Source organism: Aulonocara stuartgranti (assembly GCF_965226115.1).
Source record: "Aulonocara stuartgranti genome assembly, chromosome: 12".
In the NCBI taxonomy this organism is placed as follows: Eukaryota; Metazoa; Chordata; class Actinopteri; order Cichliformes; family Cichlidae; genus Aulonocara; species Aulonocara stuartgranti.
Genome location: NC_138948.1, coordinates 27,134,052 through 27,146,756, shown reverse-complemented (window position 1 = coordinate 27,146,756; position 12,705 = coordinate 27,134,052). Strand labels below are relative to the sequence as shown.

The 12,705-nt window shown below is 42.5% G+C and overlaps 1 protein-coding gene across 1 annotated transcript; it reads left to right on the top strand.

Annotated features, from left to right (window-relative positions):
- Positions 1-671: 671 nt before the first annotated feature.
- Positions 672-11,190, top strand: angptl2b (angiopoietin-like 2b). Its single transcript, XM_082553333.1, has 5 exons — positions 672-1,612; positions 6,020-6,924; positions 8,599-8,792; positions 9,765-10,035; positions 10,136-11,190. The coding sequence occupies exons 2-5, from the start codon at positions 6,036-6,038 to the stop codon at positions 10,333-10,335; spliced, it is 1,554 nt and encodes a 517-aa protein (XP_082409459.1). The 5' UTR covers positions 672-1,612; positions 6,020-6,035; the 3' UTR covers positions 10,336-11,190.
- The last annotated feature ends 1,515 nt before the right edge of the window (positions 11,191-12,705 follow it).

The window sequence follows — 12,705 nt, the reverse complement described above, 5'->3', positions numbered from 1 at the left end:
AAGCCCATCTGCAAGTTTAGAGATGCAGCAATTTGTGAGTCATAAATCACTATAAGTCAGTTTTGGCTTTGCTGACTGCTGCTGACCTGTCATTAGATAGGATGTGATCACCTCACTGTCACATTATCTAATGCTAAAAAACTGAATATTGGCCAGATTAACAGTTAGCAAGTCTTTGTAATACAAGCTGGTTTGAAACAATTTAAACAGCTGACTACAGTTTTAAGAAGAAGAAGAAATTAGATTAAGAGCAGCAAGAGAGGGATAAATTCCTCTGTTGTTATGGCATTGTATGTGTTTCTATGATACGTCCTTGCTTTGAATAGAAAATTATGAAATGGCAAAAATCTTAGTAGAGACAGGAATCCCACATTACCGGCAGGGCAAAATGCAAAACAGGAAGACAACACAAGAACAACAGACAACCAGCCACATGAGACCAATTGAGGAATTTGTAGATTGCTGGCAGCGCTCTCCACACGCACATCATCGTGTTTTTCATGTCGTCTTGTTCAGCCCCGTATGATTGATACACTCCTGAAGTTAATTCATTTTTACTATCTCTGAGCAGCATCACAATGCAGGAATCCAGCCTGCTTCAAACACGTCATGTCCACGATGTGAAGCAGACCTGGCTTTAGTCAAACACCTGGATCTGCTTCCCATCCGTCAGGCTGTTTCTCAGGACGGGCGCTCATTCACGCACAGTTAGGATGTGATCAGTCTGACGTCCCTGCTGTCCAACACCAGGAGAACCGTGCAATCCAAGCCAGAAATAGTGGTGGTGGTAGTGGTGGTGGTGAACCAGTAGCCACGGGGCAGGGGTTGGAAATCTGAGTAGAGTGTGTGTGAGTGTGTAGCTTGTGTTGTGCGTGATTGTGAATCTCTTCTGTGCCATGGGGGGAGGGGTAGAAGACAGAAGGCTTTTGCTTTAAAAAAAGAATGTGTTCATTTAAGTGTGTGTGTGTGTGGAGGGTGGGGGTGCGAGGCTCTGACTACTGAAACTACTACAAGATTTTTCATCATTTAAAAGCACAGAGGAGAGAGAGAGAGAGAGAGAGAGAGAGAGAGAGAGAGCGGGTGGGTGAGAGAGAGAGAGGTGCAGTGGAGAGAGACAGCCTCTTAGAGCTGTGAGACAGAAGTGATGGATTCAGCCCACAGGAAAGTGACAGTCCTCTCCTAACGGGCTGCGGGTAGCACACAACCTGCCTCAGACTCTCACTGTTGATCAGGAAACTACCTCTGCCACCTGGCTGACGTTACCAGCTGTCCCTTTTTTCTCTTCACAACTTTTTTTTTTTTGTTAAAGTGGATCTGGGAGCAATCTCCTTAATGTTTGAAGATTAGTTTCAACTTGACGTTCTGTTTGGCTACTGACAGTTTCTTTTTTTAACAATTACAACAATAGGCTTTGAAACGCCACCTTTTCACCGGTGGAGTGGACTAAGGTGAGAAAAGGCTGAGTAACTATAGACAGCCAGAGCGCAGAGAGGACTACGCGGGGGTGCAGGTTTCACCCTTGGGATGACGTTCAACCATAAGAAACTTCAGACAAGTCTGGCAGGAGGGCAAAGGAACTGAAGGAGCCTCACCAGTATAGTGCAATTATCTCGTAAGCATGATGTAACCTTGTCATGAATCTGCAGTTACCTTATGATCTGGTTTATTTCAACAGGGTGTTGCATTCATTCAAAAATGACTTTACTCGTTTTTAGTATCTTGTGAGTTGTGAGTAGACTCGGTCTCAATAACTAGTTCTAGTAGTGTGGTTAAGCTCACTTTGCAACAGCAGGCTGAAGTCAGACTTCTGTACTTGGTTTAATGATTTCTGCCTAATCCTGAATTCAGCAGTCATCATGCAGCATCCGTCATCTGACTCACTGCTTGTAGCCAAAAGGTAATTATGCTTTATGGTGACTAACTGGACTGATGCTGACTATGACAGATTTGGCCAAGGGGAGGTTAATTCAGCACAGGGGGATGCTGGTGAGTGAGCCTCTATAGTGAAGTGCCTCTTTATTACTCATTAGGAAAAAAAAAACTCTGTGTTTTCAAAACACAGAGCTCTTAAAGTTTAAAATGAAGGGACATGCCCTGTACGTGTTATATGTATGAAGAGCTCTTTATGATGGTGCCGGACACAAGACTTCTTTTTATTATCTATAAATAACTGCTCATTTATAAAGAGGGGGGAGAAAAAAAGGGACAACTTTACTATGTTAAGCACACTGCAGCTTCAGGATGTTCCCCTGGACTCAAGAGGACAGGGAAGCAGGCGGTTGAATCTAGTCTTTGTTTCTGTTGCCAGGGTGGTGTTTGGATAAGGGGGCTTTGAGGTAGAATGCTGGAACTTATCGAAACAATTCCCAAGACCCCCTGCCTCCCCGTCTGAAATCACAAGAGAGAAAAAAAAAGAGCATTGAGTGGAACAAAACCTACATTAAAAAAAAAACAACTTTATCTCCGCTTTTCAATAGACAGTGGAAATTACAAAAATAACCCCAGTTACCAAGCTGGTAACTGGGGTTAATCATGCCTCAAATGACATGTTACACGCTCATAAGGATTACATGCTTGAGGAAAGAATGAGGTTCGCCTCAAGGTAAAGCAATAGTGCAGATTACCATGAGCAGATTGAATTTGACTCTGATCCAACACTTATTGGGTGTCATGCAGGAGACTGCCAGTTCTCAGCAGCGGTGGCGCTAATTTGAACATGCAGCACAAAGCCACGCGGCAAAGTGTCCGCTTCTTTTTTGGCAACTGGCAAATGAGATGCTGTGTAGCCGTGTTGTGATCTCCTGTTGAGGGTGATGATGGTGTGATTGTGATGCATTCACACAGAAAGTAGGACAATGAATGAAGTGGGTCAGCAGCTATGGAGCATCTTACAGGTAGATGACGAGGGGCGGGGGGTGGGGGCGTAGTAGTGGTCCTCCATCTACAGGGTCCGGCGCTCTCGGTTCCGCCACTGCCACTGACTCTCGGTGTGAGTATGGCGGCTCGCTCTAATGAGGTGACGAAGAATGTTTGGAATGCCATGCTCAGTCTGAAATGAGAGGGGCTGGGGTGAGAGGCACGGACCAGCCGGAGCAAGGCAGCCCACCTTCTAATTAATATGTGCTGAGCATGACCATGGCGCTGGTCAGAGACACAGTGACCTCGCCCCCTTCACCCACCCATCACACTTAATTTAACACGGAGCAAAATCCAGAAAGAGGAGTCGTGTAAACACAGACTTACCACCTGAAAACAGTGAAACCAAAACATGTTGGTGTGAAGCAGACTCGAAAAAATTACCTAAGAGGAGCTGCCAATCATACTGCAACAAGAAGGCTCACTCATTTCATTCGATCATATGCCTTCAGGCCTAGAGCAGAGTATGTATGGATATGGCACTTTTAAGGACCACTCAATAATTGCAGCGTTTGGTGGTCAGTAGCAGTTTGTTTAGGTGGACTGATCTTAGGACTATAAAGTCCATGGGGTTTTAACAGGAAATAAGGAGGTAAAGGCTTTTCCGCTGATCCCCCTGGCAGACTATGGATAAGGTAATAACATGCTGCCTCTGCTGGGGCAGATGAGACTGGCTATTGTCCCCAGGATACTGAACGCCAGCAAGTGTTGTTATTAGAAACACATTAACAGGGGGAAAAACATTCATAGACATGCACAGACTGCATCACACTTGCGAACACACGTTTCACAGCAAGCTGCAAACATTTTCCCCTCAGCTTTGAAGTGTAGAGAAGCCTAGAGCAGGAGATTCCAGGCTAACTACGTCCAAAATGGGAGTCCTCCACAGCAGGGGCAAATCACACGGCATTTCTCTGAGACAGAGCTCATGTTCCGGGGGGGAGAAACCGCAGGAGCCGTGGACAAATACAGTCATCAGCACATTGCAGGACAGGCCCTGAGCTGCTCTATTATCATGCCGCGGGCTTACTTGTAAGCTATTATTAGTCACTTCTTCAGGGTTTGATCTGTAAGACTTTAAGACTATATTTGTCAGACTTGATTAGAAGAATCTCTTTGCATAGTGTGAAAAATATTTTGACACTACAATTTCGGCGTCAATCAATAATAGCAGAGATGCCCTCACTGAGCCGGGCTTTGTCAGATGGATTAGCTTTTCTGAAAGACAGAAGAGTTTCGTGCTTTATCTAAAGAAGAAACTGTGCACTTATTTTTTTTATTTTTATTTTTTTGCATAGGTGACAAGTGCTTTAAAGTATTGTATTACCAAAGTACCTCTGAGACCTTGTGCTCTTTTGTACTGTAATTTAAAAAGAAAATGTTCTGGCTGAGTAAACGATGACATCAAAAACACAGGTTACATAAGACTAGCATGAACTGTGCAGAAGATCATTTCTATTACTTTTTTTCCCCCCAGGAAGAAAGTGTTTACACATTTGATTCTAGACAGATAAAGCCAGAAGAGTCAAATGTGCCAAGGGTCATGATCTTGGACAGTGCTGCATTTCTCTTCTCCAAGTCTCCAATCTAATGTGCTGGCTACACGCCCGGATTAACAAGACAAAAACATTTCTGCTCTCTTCCCAATTTTGTGCTCACCGTTATATGGTAGATGGTCTTTTACACAAAGATAAGCAATAACAAATGGAAGTCCTGAAGGCAGGCAATCGTTACACAGCCAATTTAGGTTTCTCTGTAATGCTTTATGATTAGGCCGGCCCACTTTGACTCCAAGGAGGTGTTAAACAGGACCCCTCTGTAATCCAATATGCAGCAGCTTTCAATTATGCTGCCCAAGGAGTTACAGGCCTTGTTATCCTTATGCAGGAGTTACATTTACCTCAACAACCAGTAGCACATTCCTCCAGATCTTCAAAAACTCTGAAAACTTATTTTACTAATAATATAAATGAATTCTAGGGGAATAGCTCATATTTTAATTCTCCTGAACCCTTGAGGAAATGCTTAATTACACACAGGAAATATGATTTTAAAGAGATTTTAAACTGAACTTTATCTCAGATTCAATCAAGCAAAGATGAGGATAATATTAGCTGCCTTTATTCATTCATATTCATGCTGAATGCTAGGGTAAGCTTTCAGTCTCGCGGTCAAAGCAGAAACAGACGCGTTTAAAGTCTGCAAATTAAGATGAATTTCCTTCATGACTTATGATTAATCGTCTGAATGCAACCAATTTCCCAGTTTTGGTAGGAGCTATATATACACAGAACTGATGCAACATGCTCAATACTTTAAACAGAGCTTTGAATAGCATCATCTGGTGGTGTCTCAAATTTTCCATGAGTTAAGATGTCCAGGCCTGCAGAGTGGAACAGATGCATGTTGGAGTGCGTAAGGGACAAGTGGTGGCAGTCGCTCAAGCGGAGCCGACGCCAGAACGACAAATTAAGCTAAGCGCATGCTCCTACCAGCGACTTAATAAACCAAAGTGATCAGCACATCACTGTTCGGGGCAATGAGGTGTATTAGTAACTATCAAACCACGTGTGCATGTATTGCTTTTGAAGCTCGGACTTCAATTTTAAAAAAACAGGCTCAGCACATTTCGTAAATTACACTTAAAGCCAGAGGCAAAGCAACAGTGTCTGCTCACACCAGCAGTGATATGAACAGCAAAGACACTGAGACACTCAGATTTATGGATTACGCATGAATATAATGCATCTGTGACACTCAGCAGGGCAAGTGAGCCATTTTCTTTCAGTTGACTGTATCTTTGCCAACTTCTGCCCAGCCTACACTGACATGTGTATGCATGCTGCTTCTGTACCTGTTTGTTTCTTGTGGTTAATGAAGACAAAACCAGTGTATCTTGATGAGCAAGCTTTTTCTGGTAATAGACCTATGTTAACATCAAGATTCTCTTGATATTGCAACAAAATAAGGTTTTGGTTTATTCCTATTTGTGCTTTTAAATGTAGAAGTAACAGATTGAGCATAGCTGTGTCTTCTGCTTAACAGTTGATAGTTTCCCCCTAAACATCTCCATGTTTTCCATTTTCTTACTTGCATTCTTTAGAGTTGGACACTAACTCATGGAGCCCCCTTCAGTGGTCCTGCTAGGGCTCCTTCTAGTTTATGGACTAGCCTGTGGAGTCCAGCAGACGTTGGGGAGTCGCTCAGACGGCAGCCGTGGCAGGGGCAGTACCCAAGAATTTGAGAGCAGCGAGGAGGGTCTGGAAAGAGATTTTATCTATGCAGGAAGGAGCAAACGTGCTCCAGCTGACCAGCAGCAGGACAAATGTTCCTACACTTTCATTGTACCTCAACAAAAAGTGACTGGAGCCATCTGTGTCAACTCCAAGGAGCCAGAGGCCATGCTGGAGAACCGGGTCAACAAACAAGAGTTAGAGCTGCTTAATGTGGAACTACAGAAGCAGAAGAGGCAGATCGAGACCCTGCAGCAGTTGGTCGAGGTGGATGGGGGCATCGTCAACGAGGTCAAGCTTCTGAGGAAAGAGAGTCGAAACATGAACTCCAGGGTCACTCAGCTGTACATGCAGCTGCTCCATGAGATCATCAGGAAGAGAGACAATGCGCTAGAACTGGCACAGATGGAGAACAAGATCCTCAACCAAACCTCTGAGATGCAACAGCTCACCAGTCGGTACAAAGATCTCGAGCACAAATACCAGCACTTGGCTTCTTTAGCCACCAACCAGTCGGCTCTCATTGCCGTGTTGGAGGAGCAGTGCCGGAGTCGACCTCCTCCTCGCCATGTTCCCGTGCCCCAGCCTCAGCCGCGGCCTCAGCCTCCACCACAACCCTCACCCCCTATTAACAAGCCCTACCAGCCGCCTGTAATCCCACGCATCAACAACCCAATCAGCAATGAAATCCAGAGTGACCAAAAGTCTCTTCCACCAGTTCTTCCAACAATGCCCACTGGTACGCACAGTCCATCTACCACTGACAAGCCCTCTGGTGAGTCTAACAGTCCAACAGAAAACATTTGTATTTGATGCATTGGTACCAAAACAAACCAGCTGCCATGACAAACAGCATTCGCAAAACAAAGACCGTGTTTGTGAGTGAACCTCTTAATCATTAACACCCATTCTTCGTAGTCACAACAAATTTAAATTTATCCCACACATTCCTAGAGGAGAGAGCTGGCCGTGAGAACAGAAACGCTGTTGTCTTCTGCCTTTTCAGATGCATATCATCAAATTGCCACGATTTAACCCGCATAAAAACACAAGCATGGCTAACTGTGTGCGCCTAAATGGATACCTGGCCCTAAGCCCATTGTCTTTTTGAACATGTGCGTGCAGATTTAAGAATTGATGCGAAGGGCATTTGATGGGATCAGTTGCAGTGAATAGTACACCGCCACTCCTTTTTATTAAAAGACTTTCGTTTTGGTGGAAAAACAGCGGACTATTCCCAGCATTTCCAGTGGGAGCATTTTCCGTTGACATTTCGTGCCACTGCATGCCACTTTTCACCAGGCTGCATGTGAACAGTAGCCTTTGTATGAATTTTTGAAAGGAGGCAAGTAATTTCCTGCCCACGGTCATGCAACTAACACCCCAAAAAGTTATTCAAAACTGTAACAGAAAGCTACACACCACGAAGAAGTAAAGAGAGGAAGACAGGGATTTGAAAGGCAAACAGAAAACATGAGGATGAAGTCTAACAAAAAAGGGAGGGTGTAACTACAAACAGAAAGAGATACCCTGAGTCAATGATGTCATTTGTTCCAGCTGAACCAGGCAAGACTCGGTCATATGTTCCACCGAAGAAGCAGACTTTATCAGGCAGAACAGAGCAAGGGCAGGGCAGGGCAACTTTCTGGCTTGTATCGGCCCAACACAGACATTCCTGAGAGTAAATGGGTGGCTAAGAGTGGACTATGAAACAGATATCATCCACAGTGATTTCTTGAAACCAGAAACATGTGTATAACAACACGTTCTTTGCTTCTTTCTTTCATATGTTTGCTTTTTTTCCTCGTGTAAAACACTGATGGACCTCATCCTCAAACTCCAATGCTCCGTGCGGCCCATAATTGTCTTTCTTTTTGCATTTAAAAACTGTAACACGGGCCAGTTAGCAAACCACTCAAGCATGCAATCTTGAGAACTTACATTTTTGCAGATGAGTGTTTTTACCATATTTGCTATGCTTGGAAGAAATACAGGCACATGTTCAAATTAGGGTAGATACAGCTGCTGAAAAATAATGCAGTTTTGATGCTGCTCAGGCTGTTCTGTGCAGTTTCTTTCCCCTCTGCAATAACATTAACATCTTGGTAATATAAACACACACGGAACTCTAACGTGTTATACATGACTGAAACGTTTTTGCTATTGTTTCATCATTCAGTAGTCAGGATTCCCTTTGCCCTCATGCCAGTGTTTCTTTTGGCTGCGCAATCAGCAGCCATTTCCCTTGTGATAGTAGAAGCCAAAGTCAATTCTACTGTTAAAATGAGCGCCTGTGCAGAAAACTGGGATTCCCTGTGGTAAAGTACAGTAACTCTTTGTGTCACTCTGAGTTTTTCTCTTTTTCTGACTCTCAACCTTTGAGCAAAGACTTGCAACTGAGTGTGTTTTACATGCTGTGTACACATTATGCTTTAATCTTTCTGTCTAGGCCCGTTTAGAGACTGTCTGCAGGCTCTAGAAGACGGACACGCAACCAGTGGCATGTACCTGGTGAAGCCAGAGAATGCCAACCGACTTATGCAAGTGTGGTGTGACCAGAGGCACGACCCAGGCGGCTGGACTGTGATTCAGAGGAGGGTGGACGGCTCTGTCAACTTTTTCAGGAACTGGGAGACGTACAAGGTGCGGCAACTTCACACCAGATCAAGGACTTCATGGTCTGGAGGGAAGCTGGTTACTTATGTAGGGTGTTTTGACACTAACCAGATGTCAGTGACCAATGAATAGGTGACTGTTAAGCTTTCCACGTGTCTAATATAGTCTGATTGCCCCTGCATACGTCATAGCCTAATACCTCAATAATTTCAGCAATGAGGTATTTGTCTCAGTGGTCTTCTGAGACAAATTCACACATACAAAACTATTGGATTGCATTTGGAAGTCATGTTAGTGTGTTGTATTATCATTACTGACATTCTGGAAAAATACTTTTTGAATATTACACCAGAACTACCAGATAAATGGCTATGGAGGGCTGTGGAGAACATTACCACTTACCCAGGGGAACTAATTTCCTCTATCTCTTGAATGGGAAACCTCTTACAGTGGAAGATGGAGTTCATAGGTAAACATTTATAGGCTGTGACTCCTGATTAAATCTTAGCTCAGAGGAACAAAAGAAACTTTTTTGCAAAAAGACCTCTAAACCACACAAGATCTCAAATTGCCTTTGTGCACTCATCAAAAGAAGTGTTTCCACAATTTGAAACACCACAAACCAACTTATAATATGACCAGAGCCAGAAAATAGTGGCGCGCCAGGATCAAGTATGTTGGCTTTCACACTAAATGCACTGTATCCTGCTGCATTCTCAATAACAACATAACAGTGGAAATCTGGAAAACCGACTGAAGCTATAAATTCGACTCAAAGGGTCCATTTATGATAATGTTCCTTGACGATAAACAACCACAAAAAAAAAGAAAAAAAGAAAAGAGAGATAAAATTCACAATTATAACCAGAGCAGGAGCAACGACCCTGAATCATCCCCCGGCCGTCCAATCTAACCATTCAAAGCTTTTCAAACAACATTCAGAAGGGATTTACTAATTGTACTGATAATGTTTTTTTTTCTTAACACTGCACTTCACAGCAAGGTTTTGGCAATATTGACGGCGAGTACTGGCTGGGTCTAGAGAACATCTACTGGCTGACTAACCAGGGAAACTACAAACTGCTGGTCACACTGGAGGACTGGTCTGGCAGAAAGGTGTTTGCGGAGTATGCCAGCTTCAGGGTGGAGTCTGAAGCTGATTTCTACAAGCTGAGGGTAGGCCGCTACCATGGAAATGCTGGAGACTCGCTGACCTGGCACAACGGCAAACAGTTCACAACACTGGACAGAGACCACGATGTGTATACAGGTAAAAATCTGGGTGACGTTCCGGCAGATTAGCTCCAATAATTTCTCCATGTTTATGAGCATAGCTTGACTGTTTCTCATTTATTTTCCACGTTTTTAAGGAAATTGTGCCCATTACCAGAAGGGAGGCTGGTGGTACAACTCTTGTGCCCATTCTAATCTGAATGGAGTTTGGTACAGAGGAGGACACTACCGCAGCCGCTACCAAGATGGAGTCTACTGGGCAGAGTTCAGAGGAGGAGCTTACTCATTAAAGAAAGTAGTCATGATGATCCGTCCAAACCCCAACACCTTCCACTGAGCATCCGAGGAACATATACTATACTGTATGCCTCCCTAAACAAACTATTTACAGGCCATTATTATTCTTTTTTTTTTCTTTTTTTTGGGGGGGGGGGGGACCTAGAACCAGGTCAAGGTAAATTGAGATAAAAGTGCAATATCAAACATTAGGGCAATACTCATCTCCATGACAACTTTACACATTTGCTCCCTGCTTTTTCTGAGGTGTGTACATTCTCAGTGTAAAATATGAGACAAATGAAGGCGTGCTCATTGCTCAGAAGTTATTATAGAGACAGGAACCTTAGGTGACCCTTTAGGATGTGAGGGAGTAGCTTTAAGTTAGGGACCCTACAATATATAGAGTTGACACAGGAAATGTATCCAGTGATTTTTTTAAAAAATTTCATTCATTTTTCAAAAGTGCAATTTGTAGAACCAGTTAGATTTATTAACTTGTAATAGAGCCTTGATTTTTTTTTTGGCCAGTTTTTTTTTCTTTTCCAATTTGAAAAACTGCACAGTTCATGTACCCGGCGACATCTCCTCTTTTCCTCTTCTCTCTCTGTCTCTGTCTTGTTTTTTTTTTTTAAACCTTAAACTGTTAGCGAGTACAAAAACCTGATTGACAGTATTTTATGGAACTTTTTTTAAGATCAACGTTTTTTTTATATTCATTTTGAAATCTTGAATAGCTTGAGCAGGTATCATAAAATTTGCTTGTATAAATCAAGCACTGTATTTACTGTATAAATCTCGTGGTTTGTTGATGTCAGCAGATCCAACAAATTGCGTTTGTACATAAGAAATTTGTAAAATAATGTATTAAAAATTGTCATGACACTTGTAATTGCAATAAAATATGTACAGCTTGTGCACGTTTTTGTTATTTGTGCCTCGTGGGTCAGTAACGTCAGCGAGTAGGCACTCAGTAGTCATAATGTACAGTCAACTAGACAAGGTTTTTTCCTTTTTAATGCAACTTTCTATGATTAAGACACTTCTAAAAGCTTAACCATCTCATAGTGTATAATCATCAGATGTTTCTTATTATACTGAAGCATTAAGAATGTGGCTTATAAGATATAACCTAATAATCTGAGCAATATTCATTAGAATAACTGTGTAAAATACTTTGTGTTTTTACTGCGGATAAATGTTCATCTACGTAAAAGGTTTCTAATCAAATTACCCCAATAACTGACTTATAAGTGGAGTATTGCTCTTTTAAACTTCTTCTGAGTCCTGTGCTCACCGTGCCAGTATTTTATGTTCATCATAATTGCTACCTTGCAGCATACAGTGCTTTTCACAAATTTGCTTTTATGATGTCTTTTACTGCAATAACCACATTCTGTTCTGCTTTAATTTGCTCCAAAACAACTCAGCAGCTTACATAACATCATTAAAAAGCTTAAAAACAAGATGCTTCAAACACTGTCGAGAAATAATTTGCATAGGACAAAGAGTTAGCGTACCAAATATGACTAATGCAATGTGACAGGCTCGTAAAATTAATGCATCCAGCAGCCCCTTTACTCTGACAGCAGAAACCACCTTTAGCTCGCTATGTGTCAATGAGATTTCTGGAAAACAAATCAAAAACGACTCAACACTGACATGAACCAAACTCCATTAATGTCATATTTGAAATCAAATTGTAGCTGAAAAGGGTCTGGACAGAACGGAGAGCATTTCAAATCAATTTAAACTAAATTCCTCTGACTGACAGCTTCAAAGATCATCGAAGATTGTCTATTGAGACCGATTATTACGGAGTAAATCTTTGCCACTTGCGGTTTAAATTGCCTCACTTCAAAATTTACCATCTTAGCATTTTTGGGCTGCCAAAGTAAAGATATATGAATATGTGACAGCAGCCAAGACACTTGTTCAACATTAAACTGACAAACGCTGGCTGCTATATCTGGCTTATGAGTCAAAAGTTAAAAAGCTTTCTCCTTCATAACAAAGAGGCTGTGGATGGGACAAAGGAAGGCATTCATCCCAGTGACTGAAACGCTTATAAGCTATGTACTTAGTAAAGACGGATGGGACAGTAAATTTTACTCTGTACCAAGTCCAGTCTTCCCAGTTAGATTAACACCATTTTTTAGAGCAATTACATCTTATAACCAGTTTAAATCTGCTTTGTCAATTAACCTAATCGTGGTAAAACACAGGATGGTGTTTCATCGTCTCCATAAACACAGACGACAGACTCTCTGGATGCCGGGTATGTCTGAGGACTCACCACTATGGAAAACCTTCAGTAAGGGTGGCCCCAACTCCTCAACCAACATGGAAAACCTTGAGCTGACATAGCGCTCGCTCAGCACAAAAAGAACCACATTTCCTGAACCTTCAAACCTGAACCTTCAAACTTGGC

Excerpts from the sequence above, each read along its gene's own strand:
- angptl2b (XM_082553333.1), top strand. The coding sequence starts at position 6,036 with ATGGAGCCCCCTTCAGTGGTCCTGCTAGGGCTCCTTCTAGTTTATGGA. Across the intron at positions 6,925-8,598 it reads TACCACTGACAAGCCCTCTG|GCCCGTTTAGAGACTGTCTG; the intron begins GTGAGTCTAACA and ends CTTTCTGTCTAG. Across the intron at positions 8,793-9,764 it reads GGAACTGGGAGACGTACAAG|CAAGGTTTTGGCAATATTGA; the intron begins GTGCGGCAACTT and ends TGCACTTCACAG.